The sequence below is a fragment of the Mustela putorius genome, unplaced genomic scaffold (assembly GCF_011764305.1).
Source record: "Mustela putorius furo isolate JIRA1106 unplaced genomic scaffold, ASM1176430v1.1 tig00003845_pilon_pilon_pilon, whole genome shotgun sequence".
Lineage (NCBI taxonomy): Eukaryota > Metazoa > Chordata > Mammalia > Carnivora > Mustelidae > Mustela > Mustela putorius.
This window is the reverse complement of record NW_025421998.1, coordinates 20,987,501-21,007,339: the sequence shown is the minus strand read 5'-3', so window position 1 is coordinate 21,007,339 and position 19,839 is coordinate 20,987,501. Positions and strand designations below refer to the sequence as shown.

Below are 19,839 nucleotides of genomic sequence, written 5' to 3'. Positions count from 1 at the left end.
GAAACCGTGTCTTGGTGGCAGCCACCGTGTTGGTGGCAGCCTCATGCGGCACCAAGGCTGTAATGAAGTCCATGTAAGGCTCACCCTAAATACACCGGGAAAAAGTCATGTATAATTCAGAGGCTCAAACAGGATGAAAATGCGACACATGCATAGTAACTAGGAACATGCAGTAACACTAATAAAAGAAAAGAAAAACCAGATACAAGCAAACCATATTATGAACTAAAGTACTTCTTTCCCAGATTTCAACAATTGCTCTTTTTACACAAGAAAAATGGTCTCCCCCACTCTCCCTCCCCCGTTATGCCAAGATTATAAGAAAGCTATTCATTCTGGAAATCTGGGGGGAGTCTATTTTTATAAAGCGCCTAGTGGGTGTCCAGTAACGAAAGTATTGAGGAAGTGGATATTCTGGTAACAGACATGCGATCTCTTTGGCACACTGCAAAGTTTGGAAATCCAGATGGAATGGCACTAAAACGTCAGCTCTAAGCTTTTACCTATGGATACGTGTCTGGAGGTTCCAAAAAAACAATACATGATAACAGGATAAAATGAAGAGTACAGGCCAAACACGGGAGGCACAGCAGCCAGCATTGCAAAGGCTAACCCTGTGGGATGGAAACCAGCAGAAATGGAGAGATCGTTAGAAAGCGGAGGGTTCTATGTGCTCATCTTTTGGTACTTTAGGGGAAGCGGTGAGAGCCAAGTTAAACAGATGGGTCTTAACCTGCCCACCCTTGCATCCCAATCCTAAACTCAGGCTGAGACCATTCTCCCTGTCATCTCCTCTTTGCCAAAAGGTGGCCTTTTTCTTTTTCCTGTTTTACTCTTTCCCAACCTAAATAAGGGCAGAAAGTCCTACTCGATTGGTGTAGCTATAATCTTTGTTGAAGGCAAAATGCCGGCTGTTTCTCTAACGGGGTGTTTTTGTGGGTTTGTTGGGGATCCCTATTCAATAAGGAACTCCCAGTTTCCAGTTTCTACACCTCTTCCAGGTTCCCTCCACGGACATATGCTCCTCTCCTCCGTAGGCAGTCCTCTTGGGCAGGTACCTTTCACATGAGCCGAGCCTTGTTACCTTCCAGAGCATTCATTTATCTGATGGGAAAGCTTGGCACCTTTACCCCGAGAAACTTCGGAAGTTCAGGCCACGCTCACTGGAGGGCTTTCCATTCTGCCTGTGTAGGCGGGCAGTTTACACCCTTTTATTTGTGAATTTTTTTTCTTGCAAGAATTAGTCAGCAACAATTCCCCAAAACTCCAGAGGACATGTGTCTAGCCCTCTGAATGGTTCTCTTGGAGTCACTTCTACCTTGACTTAAAGTGGAGGGGACATGTATAGTGCTTTCTCCTCTCTCTAGAAAATTCTCACTCCAAATTTCTGTCATCTCCCTGGTCTCCAAATACATCCGGTTGAAGTGATGCACTAAAGACATGGTTTGGTGTCGTTCACTCATAGTTTTGCACAGATGGTCTGGCATCCTTTTCAGAAGGTGGAGACAATAAACACCCTTGTTCTCAGCTCAGGGGGTTCAGCTGGGACAACTAGAAAATTCACTTAATGTATTGTCATGTTGTGAAGAAAAAAATTTTAGCCACAGAACAGTGGGGAAGCATCCCTAGTTCATATATAATAATATGGTCATTTTCATGGTTTTCTTTTAAATTTTTATTTTTAAATTTTTATTTAAAAGGAATCAATTCATGCCCATAGTTTAAAAAGCCAAACAGTACTTTAAAAAAAGCTCCAAAGAAAAGTGCGCTCTCTCCTGCTTTACCCCCAGGTTCTGCTCCCCAAAGGCACTCACTTCCAACTTGTTCAGCTGTTTTTCTACCATTTATCTCTAAATCAACAGTTCTCAACCAAGAGGATTTTTCCCCCTAACCCCGCCCCAGGGACATCTGGCAATGTCAGGAGACATTTTTTATTATCCTGACTGTCTGAGGATGGGAGCTGTCCCAGCAGGGGGCAGGGCTGAGAAACCCTGCTCTAAATAATGTGTTGGCATTATTATTCTGTTTATCAGTTTCAGATGTTAAATAGCTACTGAGTTCCTACTTTCTTAGCTTCCACTTAGTTATATCATACTTATGTGACTTTTCTTTCCCTAAGAGGTTTTGAGATCTTCTCTTTATCCCTGGCATTCTGATATTTTATTATGGTGTGCCTCTTTTTTATTTCTTCTGCTGGGTACTTTGTCGCTTCTTGCAGTCTGAAAACTCATGTATTTCAATTCTGAAAATATTCTTTAATAGTCTCTTCCCTTTAGTTTAACTCCATCTTTCTAGAACTGCAAGTAGATACACAACAGAACACCACTGGACTGATCGTCTGGTGTCCCCGTCTCACCTTTCTTACTGCTCACGTACTCACCTATTTCTTCCATTTCCGGATTTCCTCTAGCTTCCAACCCTATGATGGAGTGTTTTGTTCCAGCTATCATATTTTTAATTTCTATGAGCTTTTTCTTGTTCTCTGAAGGCTCCTTTTAAAATTGCATCTCAGGGCACCTGGGTGGCTCAGTGGGCTCCTCTGCATCTGCCCTTTCTCCTGCTCACACACTCTCTCCAAGTAAATAAAGTCTTTAAAATCACATCCTGTTCTTATCTCATGGATTCAATATGTTTTCATAACCTGCTGAGAATATTACAGAGCAAACAGATTTTATTTTGCCTTCTCCATTATTTATATGCCCAATGAGGTCCTTCTTTCTGTTTGGTTTTTTTTCTTCCTTGAAGGTTCGTGTGCATCAGCCCCTTTATTTACTGATAAACTCTACTATATGGCAACTGGGGGACCAGCCAGTATCTTGGTTGGGGAACCCCCCAGTTGTCACTTTGGCGTTTTTTCTCTGGGGGTGGGTTGTCATTTGCCTTGGGCTGTAAGTTCTTGCAGGCTCTTTGGAGATGTGCAGGGCAAGGAAGAGCCCTTGTTAGTTAGTGCACACGTCAACATGCAGACTTCATTGCTCCTGACGTCTTTCACTGTTTTCACTGCCATCCACTGAATGGTGTCAGTGGGGACTTGGGTGTCCATGTACTTGCTACTTATTATACAGAGTTTCAACCAATCCTCTTGCTTCTAGCCATCTGCCTGACTCTCACCTTTGACAATCCTTGGAGCCGCCAATTTCCCAACGTTTCCACAAGGCAGACACTCAAATACCCGCTTTCCCCACTCTGATAATTCAGTTGTTACTCATCCATCACTTGCCATTTTTTTTTCCTACTCTGCGGTGTGTGCTCTCCCATTTTCTTTGTCATTGCTAGTTTACACCATTTTCTTCTCTATTACCGTCATTTTATAGGGATTTTAAATGAATTAGAGAGAGAATTCAACTAAAATTCACAAACCTATTAATTCAAAGCTTAAAAAAGTCTTTTTACTAATAATTTACCAACCACAAGAAATCAATTTACTATCTCTTGGATCTCTGTCTTTGCTACATTTTGTTTTTCCTATTTATCTATCTTCATTGACTAGTGATGGGCAGAAAAATGCCTTTTTCATATGAATTTGATTGTGGGATGACTTACACCTGTTAGTGTTCAACCTACTGGATCATTCCTTCCTCCTTTCTGTAATACCACAGGTTCCTGGTTATCCTTCCCCCTTTCCAGATGCTTCTTTTTCGGTCTCTTCTGCTGGTTCCTCCTTCTTTATTTGGTCTTTAATGTTGGGCAAAGCTTGATCCTGGCTCTCTTTCGCACCTTCCATGTCTTAAATGTTCCCTGTATGTCAAAGATCCCCACACTGACATCTCTAGCCCACAGCTCTCTTTAGCCCATCATATTTTAAGTATAAACATGTGATCTCCATTTGTCTATTTCACAAGAATTTCAAATTTAACATGTTCAAACTTAGCCTTCAAAGCCATTCCTCCTGTAGTCTTTATTATGTCTGCAACTGACACCTCCAACCCTTGGAGGTGAGAACCAGAAATCCGAGAGTCATTGTTGACCAACCTCCCTCCGTGTCCCCACGTCCAACTCATCAGCCCAGAAACCTTAAAGCAGGTCTCAACATGCCTTTCTTCCCCATTCCCCCCTTAATCAATCCAACAGCCAATATGGCTGATTTCACCATAAAATATAGTGTGCATCTTTATAACTCTTTCCCTTTCTGCCACCACCACCTTAGTTCAAGACGGAAGATGGCTAACAGGTCAAACAAAAATCTGTGGAATGGCATTTTAACCCAATTAGGCACGCACCTGTGGATTTTGCTGAGGTATTAGTTTACACAGGTTCAGTGGAGTTGCTCCCTGCCGCTTTTTCTGTCCCACTTGACTCATTGACGGTTTCACTTGTTTCCCATTTCAGAGGCTGAACCTCTGGGTGTCCCCCTCTCTGTCCCCACCTCTTCTGTGCCCTTGGGGTGTTGGTGCCAAAATGGATGGGAAAAACCATCCTAAACCTGGTATAAGGCTTTTGTTTAAAAGACCTGGTAAATCAGTCACTTGGAAAATTAAAAATGCAGTTAATTGATTATGAGGGAAAGTGATTTTTTTTAAACAAATTGATCATTTTGTAATTAATTTTTAGGAAACTGGAGAACGGAACAGATTCTTGCCCTACTGATCTAGAGGCTGTTCAAGCCATTATCACCTTTTCCCTATACTGAGTCCTGTCACCTCTAATTGGTCTCCCTGCTTGTATTCTGGTAGCCCTCCCACCCCACCCCACCTCCCAACAGCAGTCCTGGCGACCTCTTAGAAAGAAATCCTGAGTGAAAGCATGGTGATAGCTTTCAGTGCACTCAGAGTGGAATCAAAAAAGTAGCCAACAAGGCTCTGTAGACCTAGCACTGCCCACCTTGCTGGCCACCGGCCCCTAATCTGCATGGCAAGTTGCTTTTCTGTGAATTTTTCAAACTATGTCTTTAAATACGAACTCTTTTCCTGCTAAGTCTTCACACATGCTATGCCCTCTGCCTCAGTTGTGCCTCCTCTCATTCCTTACCTGCCCCCGCTCATCCTTCAGGGCTCAGCTCAAATCTCTCTTAGAAGTTTCTGTGACTTATCTATTTAAGTTCGGTTCCCCTATTATTATCTTCTGGTACTCTGTATTTTCCTTCATTGTGTTTGACATTGTTTGTAGTTAAATATAGTTAAATACAGTTAAATGTGCTTTTATTTGCTCCATACCTTTCTGCTTGACTGGATAGTTAATTCCATAAAGATAGGGAGGGCTGGGCAGATGCTTGATAAACATGTTTGAACAGATGAATAAATGAATGAGCATTTTCTTAAATTCTTATATCACACATAAAATCACACATATGTAGAGGAATTCAACATATCCTTGTCCATTGTAATTAGAGTATGGACTTAACAATGACAACACATTCATTAAGTGACTGATTAACTTAGCAAGAAGTTAGGCCATGCCCAGCCAGTTCCTAGAAATATAGTGATCTACAAACTAATATCATCATAGTCTACTACTGCTGTCTCTGGGCTTTTTAAGGGTCAAATGTTTCTGAAGCATTCCTTTAGATCGGTAAAGGTTACTAGCATGATATGATTAAAAAGTATGAATTTGCAACCATGGTGAAAGAAAACAGGAAAAAAGGTCAACAACTGCTTGAAGAGATGGTGGCAAGGGAAACAACACAAAGAAATATATAGACCTACTAACCTTGAGGAAGCTGAAGGACCCCCGTGCTTATGCCTGAGACCAAGTCACCCAACACATACTCTTTGAACTTATATGCTGGTAACCATTTTGTTATGGGCAGGAACATATAAATGATATTTCGTATCTTCTTAGGAGTACATCTGGGAGGACAAAAACAAAACAAAACAAAACCCCCAGAGATCAAATGAGGAACACTTCTATAGAATTCACACCAAGGCATTTTCCCTTCCCTGTATCCTGGAGCAATAAGTACAAATTCACATCTGTGCTAAGAACAATCTCTCCACTCTGCAGAGATCAGAAACAGGAAGATCTCTGCTTGTAACCACCCCTCCTTTTTTTTTTTTTTTTTTTAAATGGCAATACCTGAACTGGCTCCATAATGATGCTCTACAATTTACCATGAAAGATAAGAAAAATTTAGCTTCAAAATAATTGAGATATCCTGGAGGTTATTGTTTTAGCAGATGAAATCCTAATGTGCTTTCTATGTTGGTGTACAAACAAAGTGGGGGAATTACTTACTTACTTAGTAAGTTTGTGAATGTGGAACCACTGACCAGCATGCCCATTTAGTCTTCCCTGTCCTTATAAAATGAAGGAAATTTATATAAGTACTTGAGCTTTATGGATATGTACTCAATGCTTTAGGGTCTTTGATTAGGTAAACTCAAAACACCATTTGTTGGGGCTCCTGGGTGGCTCAGTTAGTTAAGCTACTGTCTTTGGCTCAGGTTGTGATCCCAGAGTCCCGGGATTGCATCCAGCCATGGGCTCCCAGCTCCATAGGGAGTCTGCTTCTCCCTTTAACCTTCAACCCTCTCACATTCTCTCTCCCTCTCTCTCTCAAATAAAAATAAATAAAATCTTAAACAAACAAACAAACAAACAAGACACCATTTGTCACTGGTGTCCAGTAGTGGATTCTGTGTCTGGTTGTCTTATTAGGTGGAACATCATGCTAATAGAACCCAGGCCTTGCATTTAATCCCCATGTAGTTCAATTAATTTTGATATGTAGACTATGTTCTGGGCCCTGGCCAGTTCTCTGCCAGTCTATGTCAGTCATCAGAGACGTCACTGAATAAGAGATGGACTGATGGGTTCCATCACCACCAGGATAGCCCCAAGTTCTCTGGGTGACAAGGAAGCAATTTGTTCTATTCAAAAGACAATGCATTCTTGCAGTATGCACAGTACTTTATATCATGTCTTTACAAAAGTATCTGATCATCAGCTGAAGAAAGATATTGGAAGCAGATCTGAGTCAACTGTGGCAAAAGCCATGAATCTGAGTGAAACAAATCAGATTAGATGTATCTCCTTGTTTAGAAAATTAAGATACTAATAATAGCTACACTTGTGTACTGCTTGCCACATGCCTTGGACTTTGCATATATTAATAGATTTTAACCCCCAGTAACTCTATGATGTAAGTACCATGACTATCCCCATTTTATAGAGCAGGAAACACAAGCAAATGGTTGGCAGGTGGTTGGGACTAGGGTTAAAACTCAGTTTGACTCCGGTGAATACATTTTAAAACTCTCCTGATGATCACACCTAGAGCAGAGGGTTCCTATGAAGCTAGGTGAACAAAGACCGTGGACATGTGGTCCCAAGGGTCCAGAGGCAGCAGTCCAACCTGATCCTGGGAGCTCTCAAGAGACACGTTGGCACACACGTATTACCATTCCCAGGCCTGCGAATGGCTATGTGAACACCTCCAAAGCGAAGAGTCCTAGGACACTGAGTGTCCCTGACAGCCTGCATTGGGACTTAAATTCAGGATGCTGCCAAATGGGGTAGAAGTCAGGGTGGAAAAAAAGACAGAGTGGCTGAACATTCCTGAGAGACGAAGGGAAGAGATGGGTATTTCGAAGGTGGTGGAGTTAAGGAAAGCAGGGTGTTTAGATAAACTGTTAAATGGAGGCAAGTATAATCAGAACTTAATAAATAGGGTGAAATATATAATGAAGCCAGGATTCAATCAAGTACCCATCCTTGAGTTACCATGTGGACAGTCTGCAAATCCTAAGTGCTATTTTTTTTTCCCCACCGCACCAGATTTTCTTGATACCTTACTTCTGTCATAACTGAATGATGGAAAGAAGTTGGTTAAAACACAACATACGTGAACGCCTGTTTCAGCTTATCCCCGATGGAATCCGAAATCTTGTCCTTCTTGTGCAGTCTTTCCTGGAGGACTGGGTGACTAAAGATAGGCCTTTCCACATAGTACCTCTGGCTTGCTGCAAGGATTTCATTTTCTTCAGCATGATCCATAGTACTGGGAGATGATGCATCAACAGCAGGAGACAAGCATTTCCTGAGTGTCACTAAAGGAGAAAACAAAGAGCCTACTTCAGATGCCAAAACCTGACAGATTCCTAAGCATCTCTTCTTTGGGGAACTGTGAGTTTCTTGAAGGACTTCTCCATCCCTGGACGTCCCAGAGCACCTGTCATACAGCTCAGTAGCTAGCCACCACTAATAAATCAAATGAAGTTAAAGTCAATTGAAAAAAAAAGAAAACACTTGTGACTTCTTTCCTCCCACGGCAATAAGTGGTAATGTGCATGCTTTTAACAACAGCTCGCATTAAATTCAGTGGCTAAATTCTGCAGGCAGCTGGCTTTCAGTCCATATGAGGGGAATAGTGACTCGGGCTGACACTGACCATTTACATGTCAAGGAATCAGGACAAGGGGCAAGATCAGTCCTTAAACAGACCCCAAGTTTCCTGAAGGTATATTATCCTCCTCTCCAATGCCATACTCACATTTGATTACTCAAATTATTCCACGGTTCAGAACATCTCCAGGAGGAAAATTCCCGATGACCAGTGAAAGGTCAAAAGTTGAAAATGTCAGTGCAATATTATAATACACATGTATATATATGCTGCATAGTAAATGCTATTAATATAAGTAAATGATCAAGGAATAAAAACCCAGTACATTTGTGCACATGAAAATGTGTGCAAAGATGTTCACTATGGCTTTATTACATTGCAAAATTGGGGGGGAAAAGAACCCTCAAATGTCTACCTGTACACAATAAAAAATAAATTTTGATAGAGTAATATATTGCATGCTATAAAGTAGGTTTTTAATTTAAAGATGTTATTTATTTGACACAGAGAGAGAGACAGCGAGAGAGGGAACACAAGTAGGGGAGAAGCAGAAGAAGCAGGCTTCCCACTGAGCAGGGAGCCTGATGCAGGGCTCGATCCCAGGACCCTGGGATCATGACCTGAGCCAAAGGCAGACACTTAACAACTGAGCCACACAGGTGCCCCTATAAAGAAGTTTTAAAAAGCAACCTAAATCTACTTGTGTCATCATCAGTAAATCTCAAAAATTTAATTTTCAGTAAAAATGCAAGGCTCAGATGGATACTTCAAGGATGCAGTAATTTAAACAAAGCTTAAAAATGTATAAAGCAATGCTATATGTTCTTTATGACACATATATGTAATAAATGTATAAAACCATGAATGATAATGAGAAACACTGGATCAGGGTGGTGGTTCCTTCAGAAAGAAGGCGAATGAGACCGAGAGGAGACAAGCTTTAACTTACAATATCTACAATGTTTTAGTTTGTAAAAACTGGTGCAAATAGAGAAAAATGATTAGACCTGATTAAGTTTTGCAGTAAGTGAATGGGAGTTGGTTACATGATTCTTTGTATTTGTCTGTGTATTTGAACTATAGACCTTATAATAAAAATTCAGTGCACGACAACTACAGCCAGTGTTCTCACCTGAAGGAAGGTAAGAGCAGAGGAGATGGCGGCTAGCTGAGCTAATAAGTGTCTGCGTGGGAACCAGAGGGATGTGGGAGATTACTGACGTTGCTCCATGTAATCCCTGAGGGGTGAAAAGTTCCTCACCAAACTGAAATTACACTCACAGCGAACTCAGGGTCGTGTGATCAACCACAGTCACAACACACAAAAACAAGTGCCTATGTCCCAGGAGGTTAAAAATTCCAGAGTATAGAATAAAAAGGAAGCCTAACCATAAATCCAGGCAAGTACCAAGAAGGAAGATATGAGCAGATTAGTCTGGAGAAAGAGGATTTTACAGCAGCATCTGACAAATAGAGATCATATGTCTGTATTTCCTTTTATTTCTTTTAAAGATTTTATTTATTTGACAGAGATCACAAGCGGGCAGAGAGGCAGGCAGAGAGAGAGGGGGAAGTGGGCTCCCTGCTGAGCAGAGAGCCCAATGCGGGGCTTGATCCCAGGACCCTGAGACCATGACCTGAGCCGAAGGCAGAGGTTTAACCCACTGAGCCACCCAGGCACCCTGTTATGTCTTCAGTTTTAGACTAGCAAGGCTGGTTACCCATCTCTCAGCTAACTTTTTTATGGCCAGTCTAAGAACTCATCATAATACCCAAGAACGACAGGCTGATGTATGTGAGTGGAGTCTGCCCATAGGGCAAGGCGACCTGCCTGCCTTCCACCTGCCCCAATTCTTCCAGAACATTACACAACAGTGTTGTAGAACCACCCATATTTCAGGCAACATACCATGCATGCTGCTTTAAGCCGTGGTGTCCATGCCTACAGTTTCATTCACTCTGATAAGAAATGCTATTTCCCCCTCACTCTTCCTTTCATTCTCCCTATACCCCTGATCATTATATCTTTCAAAAGCCTAGTTTTGTCTCCTGTTTCTCTAATCCCCTAAGGACTGGGTCTATACTTACAACCTAGGTAGTTTCACATTTTTCCTCCCACTGATGGTAATTATTGGTCTCTTCTAGACTGTGATTCCTGAGGTCATACCATACCCTGAGCTTTAAGGACCTAGCTCAGTCCCTGTCTCTTAGTTGGCAATCAGTATTTGATGAATGAATGATATCTTTGGGTTGGAGCTCATGACTGTTTTGTAGCTCATGCTTCCTCTCTGGTTTTTATAGGAGAGTAAGCCTGCTTTAAAATGTATTGTTATTCATTTCCTCTGTACATCTCCTTGGTCTTCTAATGTCCTATTTCAGAAAGGTTGTATCTTCCTTCATAGAGTCACTTAAAGAGAAAAGGATAAGTAGATCTGAGGGAGGCCTAATAAGAGTCAGATTTTCTTTTATTCCCTGTTGCAAAAACCCAGTTTTGCCATTGATGTCATGTTCCCCAACATCAATTGCCCAGACATCAATGGGATGGATTGTGATGTTGTGTCACCTACAATCGGTGGGGCCAAACCTGGCCACTTGGCACAGTGGCCTGGAGAGCGTATAAAGCACTGATGTCAGGGCCTCACTTTGAACCTCCTGAAATAGCATTTCCAGGGGCGGGGTCTGGACAGTGTTCATTCGGTTCATGTGGGTGTGGGCATGCGTTGCTGTATGCACATGGGACAGCCTTCTCTAAAGGGTTGGGAGCAACAAAAAAGGTGTTTACATTGAAACACAGCAGAAGAAACAAGACATTTCTTTTTTTTATATATTTATTTGAGAGAGAAAGAAAGTACAGGTTCAGGGGGAGGGGTGGAGGTAGAGGGCGAAGCTGACTCCCAGCTGAGCGTGGCGCCCAACGCAGGGCTCCATCCCAGGACCTGACATTGGGGAGGACAAGGACAGCTCCTCTCTGTCCACAGTGGGAAGGCATAGTATGTGGACACAAATGCACTTAGGCTGGTGGACGTGGTGCTGGAAAGATGAGTTGTTTCTCTTTTGTGAATTGTATTGGAAGTGAGAAGTAGGGGCGCCTGGGTGGCTCAGTTGGTTAAGCATCGGACTCTTGATTTCTACTCAGGTCATGATCTCAGGGGCACTCGGCAGGGAGTCTGCTTGAAATTCTCTCTCCCTCTCCCTCTGCTCCTCCCCACTGCTCTCTCTCTCTCAAATGAAGAAATAAATGTTGGGGCACCTGGGTGGCTCAGGGGGTTAAGCCTCTGCCTTTGGGTCAGGTCATGATCTCAGAGTCCTGAGATCGAGTCCCACATCGGGCTCTCTGCTCAGCAGGGAGCCTGCTTCCCCCTCTATCTCTGCCTGCTACTCTGCCTACTTGCGTCAAATAAATAAATTCTTTAAAAAAAAAAAAGAAAGAAATGTTAATTTAAAAAAAGTAAGAAAGAAAGTGAGAAGGAAAGAGAGATGGTTGGAGGTCTGAGGGAAGAGAAGTTAGACCAGAGACTGACAAGGAATTGCCAGGCACTGCTGTGTCTACTTGATGTCTGTGACCCAACTTGTAAGTAGAAACGAATAAATACATAAATGTGTTTTCTTCCATAAATAAATAAATAAATAAATTTTTAAAAGTACCCTGGGAGACTCAGATGATCAGCTAGATCAGTATTTGACATATTAAAAAATACTGGCTTTCAATTCTGCCTAAACTCAGAATCTCCTCAGGTGCTTTCAAAACCCAGAAATCCTGGGCTCCATACCAGACCAATTAGAGCCCAACCTCCAGGAGGGGAGCCCAGGCTTTTTCTTTAAAAAGCATCCTATGATGATTTTAACGAGTAGAGGACCACTGGTTTAAAACCTACGAGAGACAGAGAAACACACATGAACAAGACATAAAAAAACCACAAATAATTTGAAGTAATTTTGAAGATGAGTTTGAAATATAAGGACACAATTCAGCAGTAATACTACTTCTTTGATTCCACCATTCTCATTTAGGGAACTAGTTCTCAGCCCTGGCCGCTCACTGGAATCACCGGGGCAGGACTGGTGTCTGGATCTCCTGCCAGGGATTCCAGCTTAATTGGTGTGGGAGGCAAGCAGGGGCTGTGAATGTAAAAAGCTCTCCAGGAGAAGATAAGGCACAGGTGAAGGTCAAAATCACTGACTTAGGGAATGGCAGTAGAAACACCCACATCCCAACAAAAAAAGAAAAAAAAAACTGTATAGGGTATAAATAAAGTGTGGGCAATGCATTGTATCACTGTCTTTGCTTATGTGTGTCCTTGAAATAGCTAATAAAAAACTACAAAACAGGAAAATATCTAGCTTAGGTTTTTCAAGTAAAGTCTTATTTCTATTATGTTCTGAAAACAAGAAGGAGCTGTATGTAGTTGTTAAAATTTACACAAATAAAGTCTCAGTTGTTACAAACATTTCATTCTAGGTTTAAATTAGGAGCAAGTCTCAAAGGAAGTTAGATTTCAAAACATTAGGTGGACTTAGGATATCGTTAGGGTATATACTCTCTCTAGCGTTGCCAAATAAAATATACGATGTCCATTAAAATGCAATGCAGACAAACACCAAATACTTTTTGAGCATATTGCATGGAGCATATTATATTAAAATTTCATGCTTTATCTCAAATTTTACTGGGTATCTTATATTTCCCTTGCTAAGTGTGGCAACTATAACTCTCTGTAGGTTAGGAAGAGACAGAGGTACATGGGATTCTCAAATATTTTTGAGGTGTTAGGATTCTGGCTATGATCTATGCCTCCTTGAGATACCTGTTAGGCAGTTTTTTCTTTCTGGGAAAAGAAAAGAGTTCTTGGAAGGGTAAGGACAAGAACAGAGAAGAGGGTGTTATAAAGACAGGCTGTCGGCTGTCCTTCTGGGGAACTTTTAACACTCATCAATAATGATTAAATAATTAAAGCCACGAAGGCTATCAATAACTCCCTTATCAGGAGAAGTGTGGCAAAGACACCAAGGGACCAACCTGAGCAGATCAAATGACCAGACTCTTATCTGACAGATAATGAGCTTCCAGTGTGCTGATTAAAATATAAATCACCATGTTGTAAAACCATGCAAGCTTTCACTCGAGAAATGTCACTTCTAAGATGGGCGAAAGAGGGAAATCTTTTGACAGGTCCTTCAACAAAAACTAGCCACAGAAAAGCAAAATGACCTAGAGGTTCAAATCCTGTTTTCCACAGCTATGAAAGAAGGGATTTAAAAAGAGTTTTCATCACAGATTTCTAGGTTGGAAAGTCATCCTGAAGATGATGCAATTTAACCCCCTCCCCCTGTAGGCCAGAAAACAGACCCATCTACACTCACATGGGGTGAGTGACCTCTCCAAAAAGATTCTCAAGACACAAACCTTGTTCCCTATTTAAAAGACACATATTTATAAATAAAAACTATGACAAAACAGTGGCACCATTTTTAACTTCAAATTAAGGCAAGCATTAGTTGCTTGCCGATAATGAAGCTTCACACTGATTCTGTGGGAGATGCTCCAACATAGAGGTCAGGGTCAGGGTCCAGCCCTGGGTCTGCTTCTCAAGCATCTGAGCCGTTCAGGATCGTTATGACAGGGCCAACTATGGAATCCAGCAGATTCCATACTCAGAAAGTGTGTCTGAATCATCCAGGGAGCTTGAAATGACAGATTTCCAGGTCACTTAGAGATGCCGATTTAGTAATTCCAGAACCTGCATTGTTTAAAGCCCACGCAGAGAGAGAAAGGAACAACCTGTTGGGAAACGAAACTGAGTGGAAACTCAGTTCTGTGGATTTCTGTTCAGTGATGGCTACTTAGGGCTCAAAAATGCTTGCTGAATGACTATATAGAAACTGAGTCTTAGTGTCCTCCTCATTCTTTTTTTTTGAAAGATTTTATTTATTTATTTGACAGAGAGGTAGAGAGCACAAGTAGGCAGAGGTGCAGGCAGAGTGAGAGGGAGAAAAGCAGGTTCTCTGCTAAGCAGGGAGCCCGATGTGGGACCTGATCCCAGGACCCTGGGATCACGACCTGAGCCAAAGGCAGCTATTTAATCGACTGAGCCACCTAGAGTCCCCCTCCTCATTCTTAAATTATATTTCTAGTGACAACATTCTGAGATCAGTAATTGGCATGCTTATTCAAAACACCAATAAAATCTCTGTGGATTTAGAATGGATTCAGTTGTCTGAAACTAACACACCCCACCCAACCACCACCACCACCACTAACACACACACACACACACACACACACACACACACACACCGGTTCAGTAATGTTTTTCAGTTTGTGAATATTCCTCACTGTGGACTGGAGGGATCAGAAGAGAGAGGGTTTCAGGGCATCTGTTCCTCTTTACAAAGTAATCAACTTACATATCTATAACTCTAATTGTAATTCTATAATTAATTACATAATAGTCAAATTAGTCCTAATGCCTAGGTTGATCTTTTCCTTCCAATTATGCAGCCACATGCCCAAACTTACTATATCTTTCACATAATTTCTCTAAGGGCATCAGCATGAACCACTAACAAAAATAAATGTTATTTATTATGAAAATTTTCTAAACTTCCCAGGTCATAAACTTTTCTATAATGGGCATAGCATATAGAAAAGGCTTCGTGAGTTGTAGTCCAGAAAATGATTTTTCACTCATGACTTTATCAGTCTTTTCCTAAAAGCAATTTGAAAAAGCTGCTTCCTTTTCTCTAGTCTTCTGGGACTCTTAGCATATATTATCTGCTTTTCCTTATGAACAATCATTGATGAACTACGATGTCCAATATTTACAAAGAGCCAAAGGCCCCCAAATCTGTGCAAGCTGCTCCTGAATGTGGATGAGAAGCTCTGTGGGGCGACCACCGTCCATGAAACACTGGGCACACACCCCTGCAGTCAGCAGTCTCTCAGACATCTGGCGACTGAATGCTCTCTCGGGGTCTTTGAATGGGGGGGGACACCAAATGTACCAAAGGACTTAGCTTGGGGCTCTGCCCATCCTTTCCCTCTTCTTACAGATATATCACCCTCCTCTTAAATTCCTCTGCCAAAGAATTATTAGATTTCTAACCAGAGACACATCACATGGTATAGGCTTTGGGTTCAGAAGGACCACATTTGGAGGCTGGAACTGGCACTTTAACAGCTGTGTGCATTTTGCAAGCGACATCAGTTTTCTGTCCCTTCGTTTGCTTATCTGTAAACAGCAGTTAGGCGTGCAGGCTGTGGAGTGACACAGACCACGTTCCAATTCTGCCGTGATGACAGGACATCTGGCACACTATCTGTCTTCTCTAAGTGGAGTGACCCTGGGTGCTGGCTTATACTCACTGTCCCAGAGTAATTATCACTTCCAAAAGTGTCCAGGATTGGAAAATAGATTCTTTGTTTCCCTCAGGTTCTCCAGCTGTAACACTGAAATAAACATAACACTTCAACATAGATCTGTGAGGAATAAATTAGAAAATGTTTCCCAAGTACCGATCGTGGGGCATGGGACACAGTACGTGCTCATGCTCCATACGTGTGACTGTTACTACTGCTGCGGGCAGGGAACCTCATTTCGTTCGATCTCAGGTTGCTTATTTGAAAATGGGAATAATGATTTTCCTCCATTTTCATTTAATTACCTTTTTGAATCCCTAATATATTCACATGGCTCAAAAATGCATGTATAAAAAGAATTAAATTACAGTTTCACTTCCATTCTATGGCTGGGAGGCAACCATAGTGTCTACTTCCTGTGTGTCTTTCCAGAAGTATTTTACACAGGCAGGCATGAACACAGTCTCCTATGAATGGTAGCATAACTTAATACTGTTCTGCACCTTGCTTTTTTCACTTAATATCTCTTGGTTTTCTTTCCATATCACTATAAAATAGAGTCCTCATTTTTTAAAGATTTATTTATCCATTTGAGAGAGAGAGCAAGAGCGCAAGTGGGGAGGGGAGAGGCAGAGAAGGAATCTCAAGCAGAGTCCTCACTGACCATGGAGCTAGATGTGGGGCTCTATCTCATCACCCTGAAATCATGACCTGAGCTGAAACCAAGAGTCAATACTACCCAACCGACTGAACCACCCAGGCACCCCCTTGTTGTTTTGTTTTTTAAACAGCTGCATAGCATGCCATTATACGAATGCTCATAATTTGTCTAGCCAGTCCCAACCGTGCTGTGCTGGGGATTAATGTAAGAATTATAAAGCACTTAGAATAAGGGACTCCATACATATTTATGATTACCTTTTAAATCAATCTCACACTTACTTCCTTTTATCTGCTCCATTTCTCAATGTCTTAGGTCTCTACTCATGCATTCAATATAATTCAACTGAGTTTCTACTTCCATGATTGGCTGTCACATCCAAGCTGGCTTAGAGATCAATAAGCTATGGTAAACGTCCTCAGGACGCTTGTCCTCTAATGTCTTTGCAGCATTCCACCTCCTTTAAGGATTTCTTACAGGTGGGGAGAAGCATATGAAATGAGAGAGCATATAGGGGAAAAGAGAAAGTTCTGGGAATGGGAGAAAGAGATTGTCGGCAAGAAAATATCCTTTAGGAAATGAGATCAAGGGCCTTTGATATATAAATCATTATTTTTTTCCTTATAAAATATATGAGCAGTGTGGAAATTTGGAAATTCTTCATTTTTCTCATGTATAAATAATACATATTGAGTGTATATTATAAATACATAATTTGTGCATATATAATGTATATTCACATGATATTATCTTAATAGTTTTGCATTAAAATTTTTGGTTTTATTTTTTTTTTTTGAGATTTTATTTATTTGACAGAGAGAGAGACAGAGAGAGAGAGAACACAAGCAGGGGGAAAGGGAAAGGGAGAAGCAGGCTTTCTGCTGAGCAGTGAGCCTGATGCAGGGCTTGAACCCAGGACCCTGGGATCATGATCTGAGCTGAAGGCAGATGCTTAATGACTGAGCTACCCAGGTGCCCCTAAAATTTTTGTTTTTGAAGACTTTATGAATTTATTTGAGAGGAAGAAAGAGGGAGAGAGAATCTGAAGCAGACTCCACACTGAGCATGGAACCCAATGCAAGGCTCGATCTCAAGACCCTGAGATCCTGACCTGAGCCAAAATCAAGAGTCAACGCCAAACTGACTGAGCCACCCAGAACCCCTGCATTAAAGATATTTTACTTAACATGATATCATAAGCATTTTGCCACATTAATAAACAACCTCAGAAGCATAATTTTTAATGGTTGCATAATATTTTCTAATATACATTTACAATGATTTAGTTAACCACTTTCCTTATAATTAGATACTTTGGCTACTTTACTCTATGCCCAATGGGAGGTTTAAAATCACAACCCTGAGGGCGCCTGGGTGGCTCAGTGGGTTAAGCCGCTGCCTTCAGCTCAGGTCATGATCTCAGGGTCCTGGAATCGAGTCCCACATCGGGCTCTCTGCTCAGCAGGGGGCCTGCCTCCCTTCCTCTCTATCTGCCCGCCTCTATCTACTTGTGTTCTCTGTCAAATAAATAAATAAAATCTTTAAAAAAAAAAATCACAACCCTGAGATCAAGAGTCACATGCTCTACTGACTGAGACAGGCAGGGAACACCAAAATTTCGCTATTCAAGCGGAATTCTGGTTTTGATCTGTGTGAGTTCATATGCGATAGTAATTTAGAAAAAGTTCACCTGCACTGAGTAACTTACAAAATAAGTATATAAGAAGTACAGGTTGACTTAAACTAACATGAACGGTAGACATTTAGTGAGCTGCTTCTTTACACACAATAATAAATGTAATTACAGCAGTTAACATTTACTGAGACTGTGGGATTAAAGACTCACAGCATCCACGGGACGTAAGAATTACCCACATTTTTCAGATGACATATCTGAGGCTCTGATAGGATAAGAACAGCCAGGATGGGATTCAGGTCTGATTTCAGAAACCATGCGCATATGCAATGTTGCCTCATTAAGGCGTGTCAGACTGGTCATGCTCGAATGTTTACCTGATGTTGTTTAAATATTAATTATAGGCCTGTATTCTCACTTGTCATGATTTGCTGCTTATGAAGTATGGTGGTTTTGGAGCACACTGGAAGGCTTCAGAGAGGATACTGGATTTGAAGCCACTCTTGAGTAATGGATAGAAGGTGGAAGGAAGGGCATGTGATTCTGCACAGAGATGTGAAAGGTAAAAATTAATATAAAATGTTCATAGAACACCAAAAGCACCAGTAGAAATCCTGTTTTGAGTGGTTACAGAAAATGCAACTGGAGAGGCTGAAGAGCCAGGTGTCATAGGACTGTAAGGGCAGGCTAGTTACTTGGCTCTGCTCCCAACCTACTTTGTTCTGTATAGCACCATGCTGCTATGGAAAAATTATTCAGTTTCATTAAAAAATGAAGTCCCGGGACGCCTGGGTGGCTCAGTGGGTTAAGCAGCTGCCTTCGGCTCAGGTCATGATCCCAGTGTCCTGGAATCGAGTCCCACATCGGGCTCCTTGCTTGGCAGGGAGCCTGCTTCTCCCTCTGCCTCTGCCTGCCATTCTGTCTGCCTGTGCTCGCTCTCCCCCTCTCTCTCTTCCTCTGACAAATAAATAAATAAAATCTAACACGGATTTGCTGTGACTCCATAAGTTGATAAATTCTAGGATTTATTTTTCAGCTGGAACACTTGAAAGATCATAAATAGATATGCTTCTGGAATCTTCTTTGGGGTAAAAAGCTCAGCAATTCAAATTGGTGATTAGGTTTAAGTGACAGATATTTTAATATGAAAAAGTTCTGAGGGCTGCCTGGGTGGCTCTGTCAGTTAAGTGTCTGCCTGCAGCTCAGGTCAGATCTCCACTCAGTGCTTTGTGCTTGTGTTCTGTCAAATAAATAAACTCTTAAAAAAAAAAAAAATTCCAGGGTAGGGGCGCCTGGGTGGCTCCGTGGGTTATGCCTCTGCCTTTGGCTCAGATCATGATCTCAGGGTCCTGGGACAAGCCCCACATTGGGCTCTCTGCTCAGCAGGGAGCAGCTTCCCCCTCTCTCTCTGCCTGCTTATGATCTGCTTATGTCAAATTAAAAAAAAAAATCTAAAAAAAAATTCTGAACTTGAAGTAAAAACAGAAGAAGAATCTACTGATTTACCAGTCATTTCTTTTTCTAAAATGGTAAATTCAGGTCATAATAATACAGACAGGATAAAACTGCAAATATTACAGGAGGGTTAGTTCAGAAAAGTAGCAGTTTTCCATTCCTCTTCTCCCCAAAGGTAGCCTTATTCCTTGAAGCAACTATTTTCTTAAAATCATTTTTTTCTTAGTTCCTCTGGTGGATTTATTTTGAACTCTACATCAGCATTTTAATAAGTGCATTTTAATAAATTAGTATTCTGGGTGGGACTTGTGTTGCATGGAACTCTCCTCTGCACTTAGCATCTTTGTCCCCGATGCTAAACGCTAGCAGCATCCTTTAGTCACTTTGACACATTTCCAAATCCCTAAGATTGAGAACTACTTCCTCAAAAATTTAAAAACAGGGGGCAC

At 41.5% G+C, this 19,839-nt stretch overlaps 1 protein-coding gene across 4 annotated transcripts in view; it reads right to left on the bottom strand.

Moving 5' to 3' along the window:
* Window positions 1-19,839, bottom strand: part of SLC26A5 (solute carrier family 26 member 5) — a 53,848-nt gene that overhangs the window by 20,703 nt on the left and 13,306 nt on the right. For 3 of the 4 annotated variants that reach the window (XR_006609600.1, XM_045089694.1, XM_045089695.1), the window contains 2 exons: window positions 7,781-7,985; window positions 5,647-5,786 (listed from right to left, as the gene is read on the bottom strand). Coding sequence is in view for 3 of the 4 variants with exons in the window: in XM_045089694.1 (XP_044945629.1) it covers window positions 5,647-5,786; window positions 7,781-7,932 (292 nt within the window). In the remaining variant the exon portion in view is untranslated. Of the gene's footprint in view, window positions 1-503; window positions 615-5,646; window positions 5,787-7,780; window positions 7,986-19,839 lie in introns of all 4 variants that reach the window. The other variant, XM_045089696.1, reaches the window with a different exon arrangement.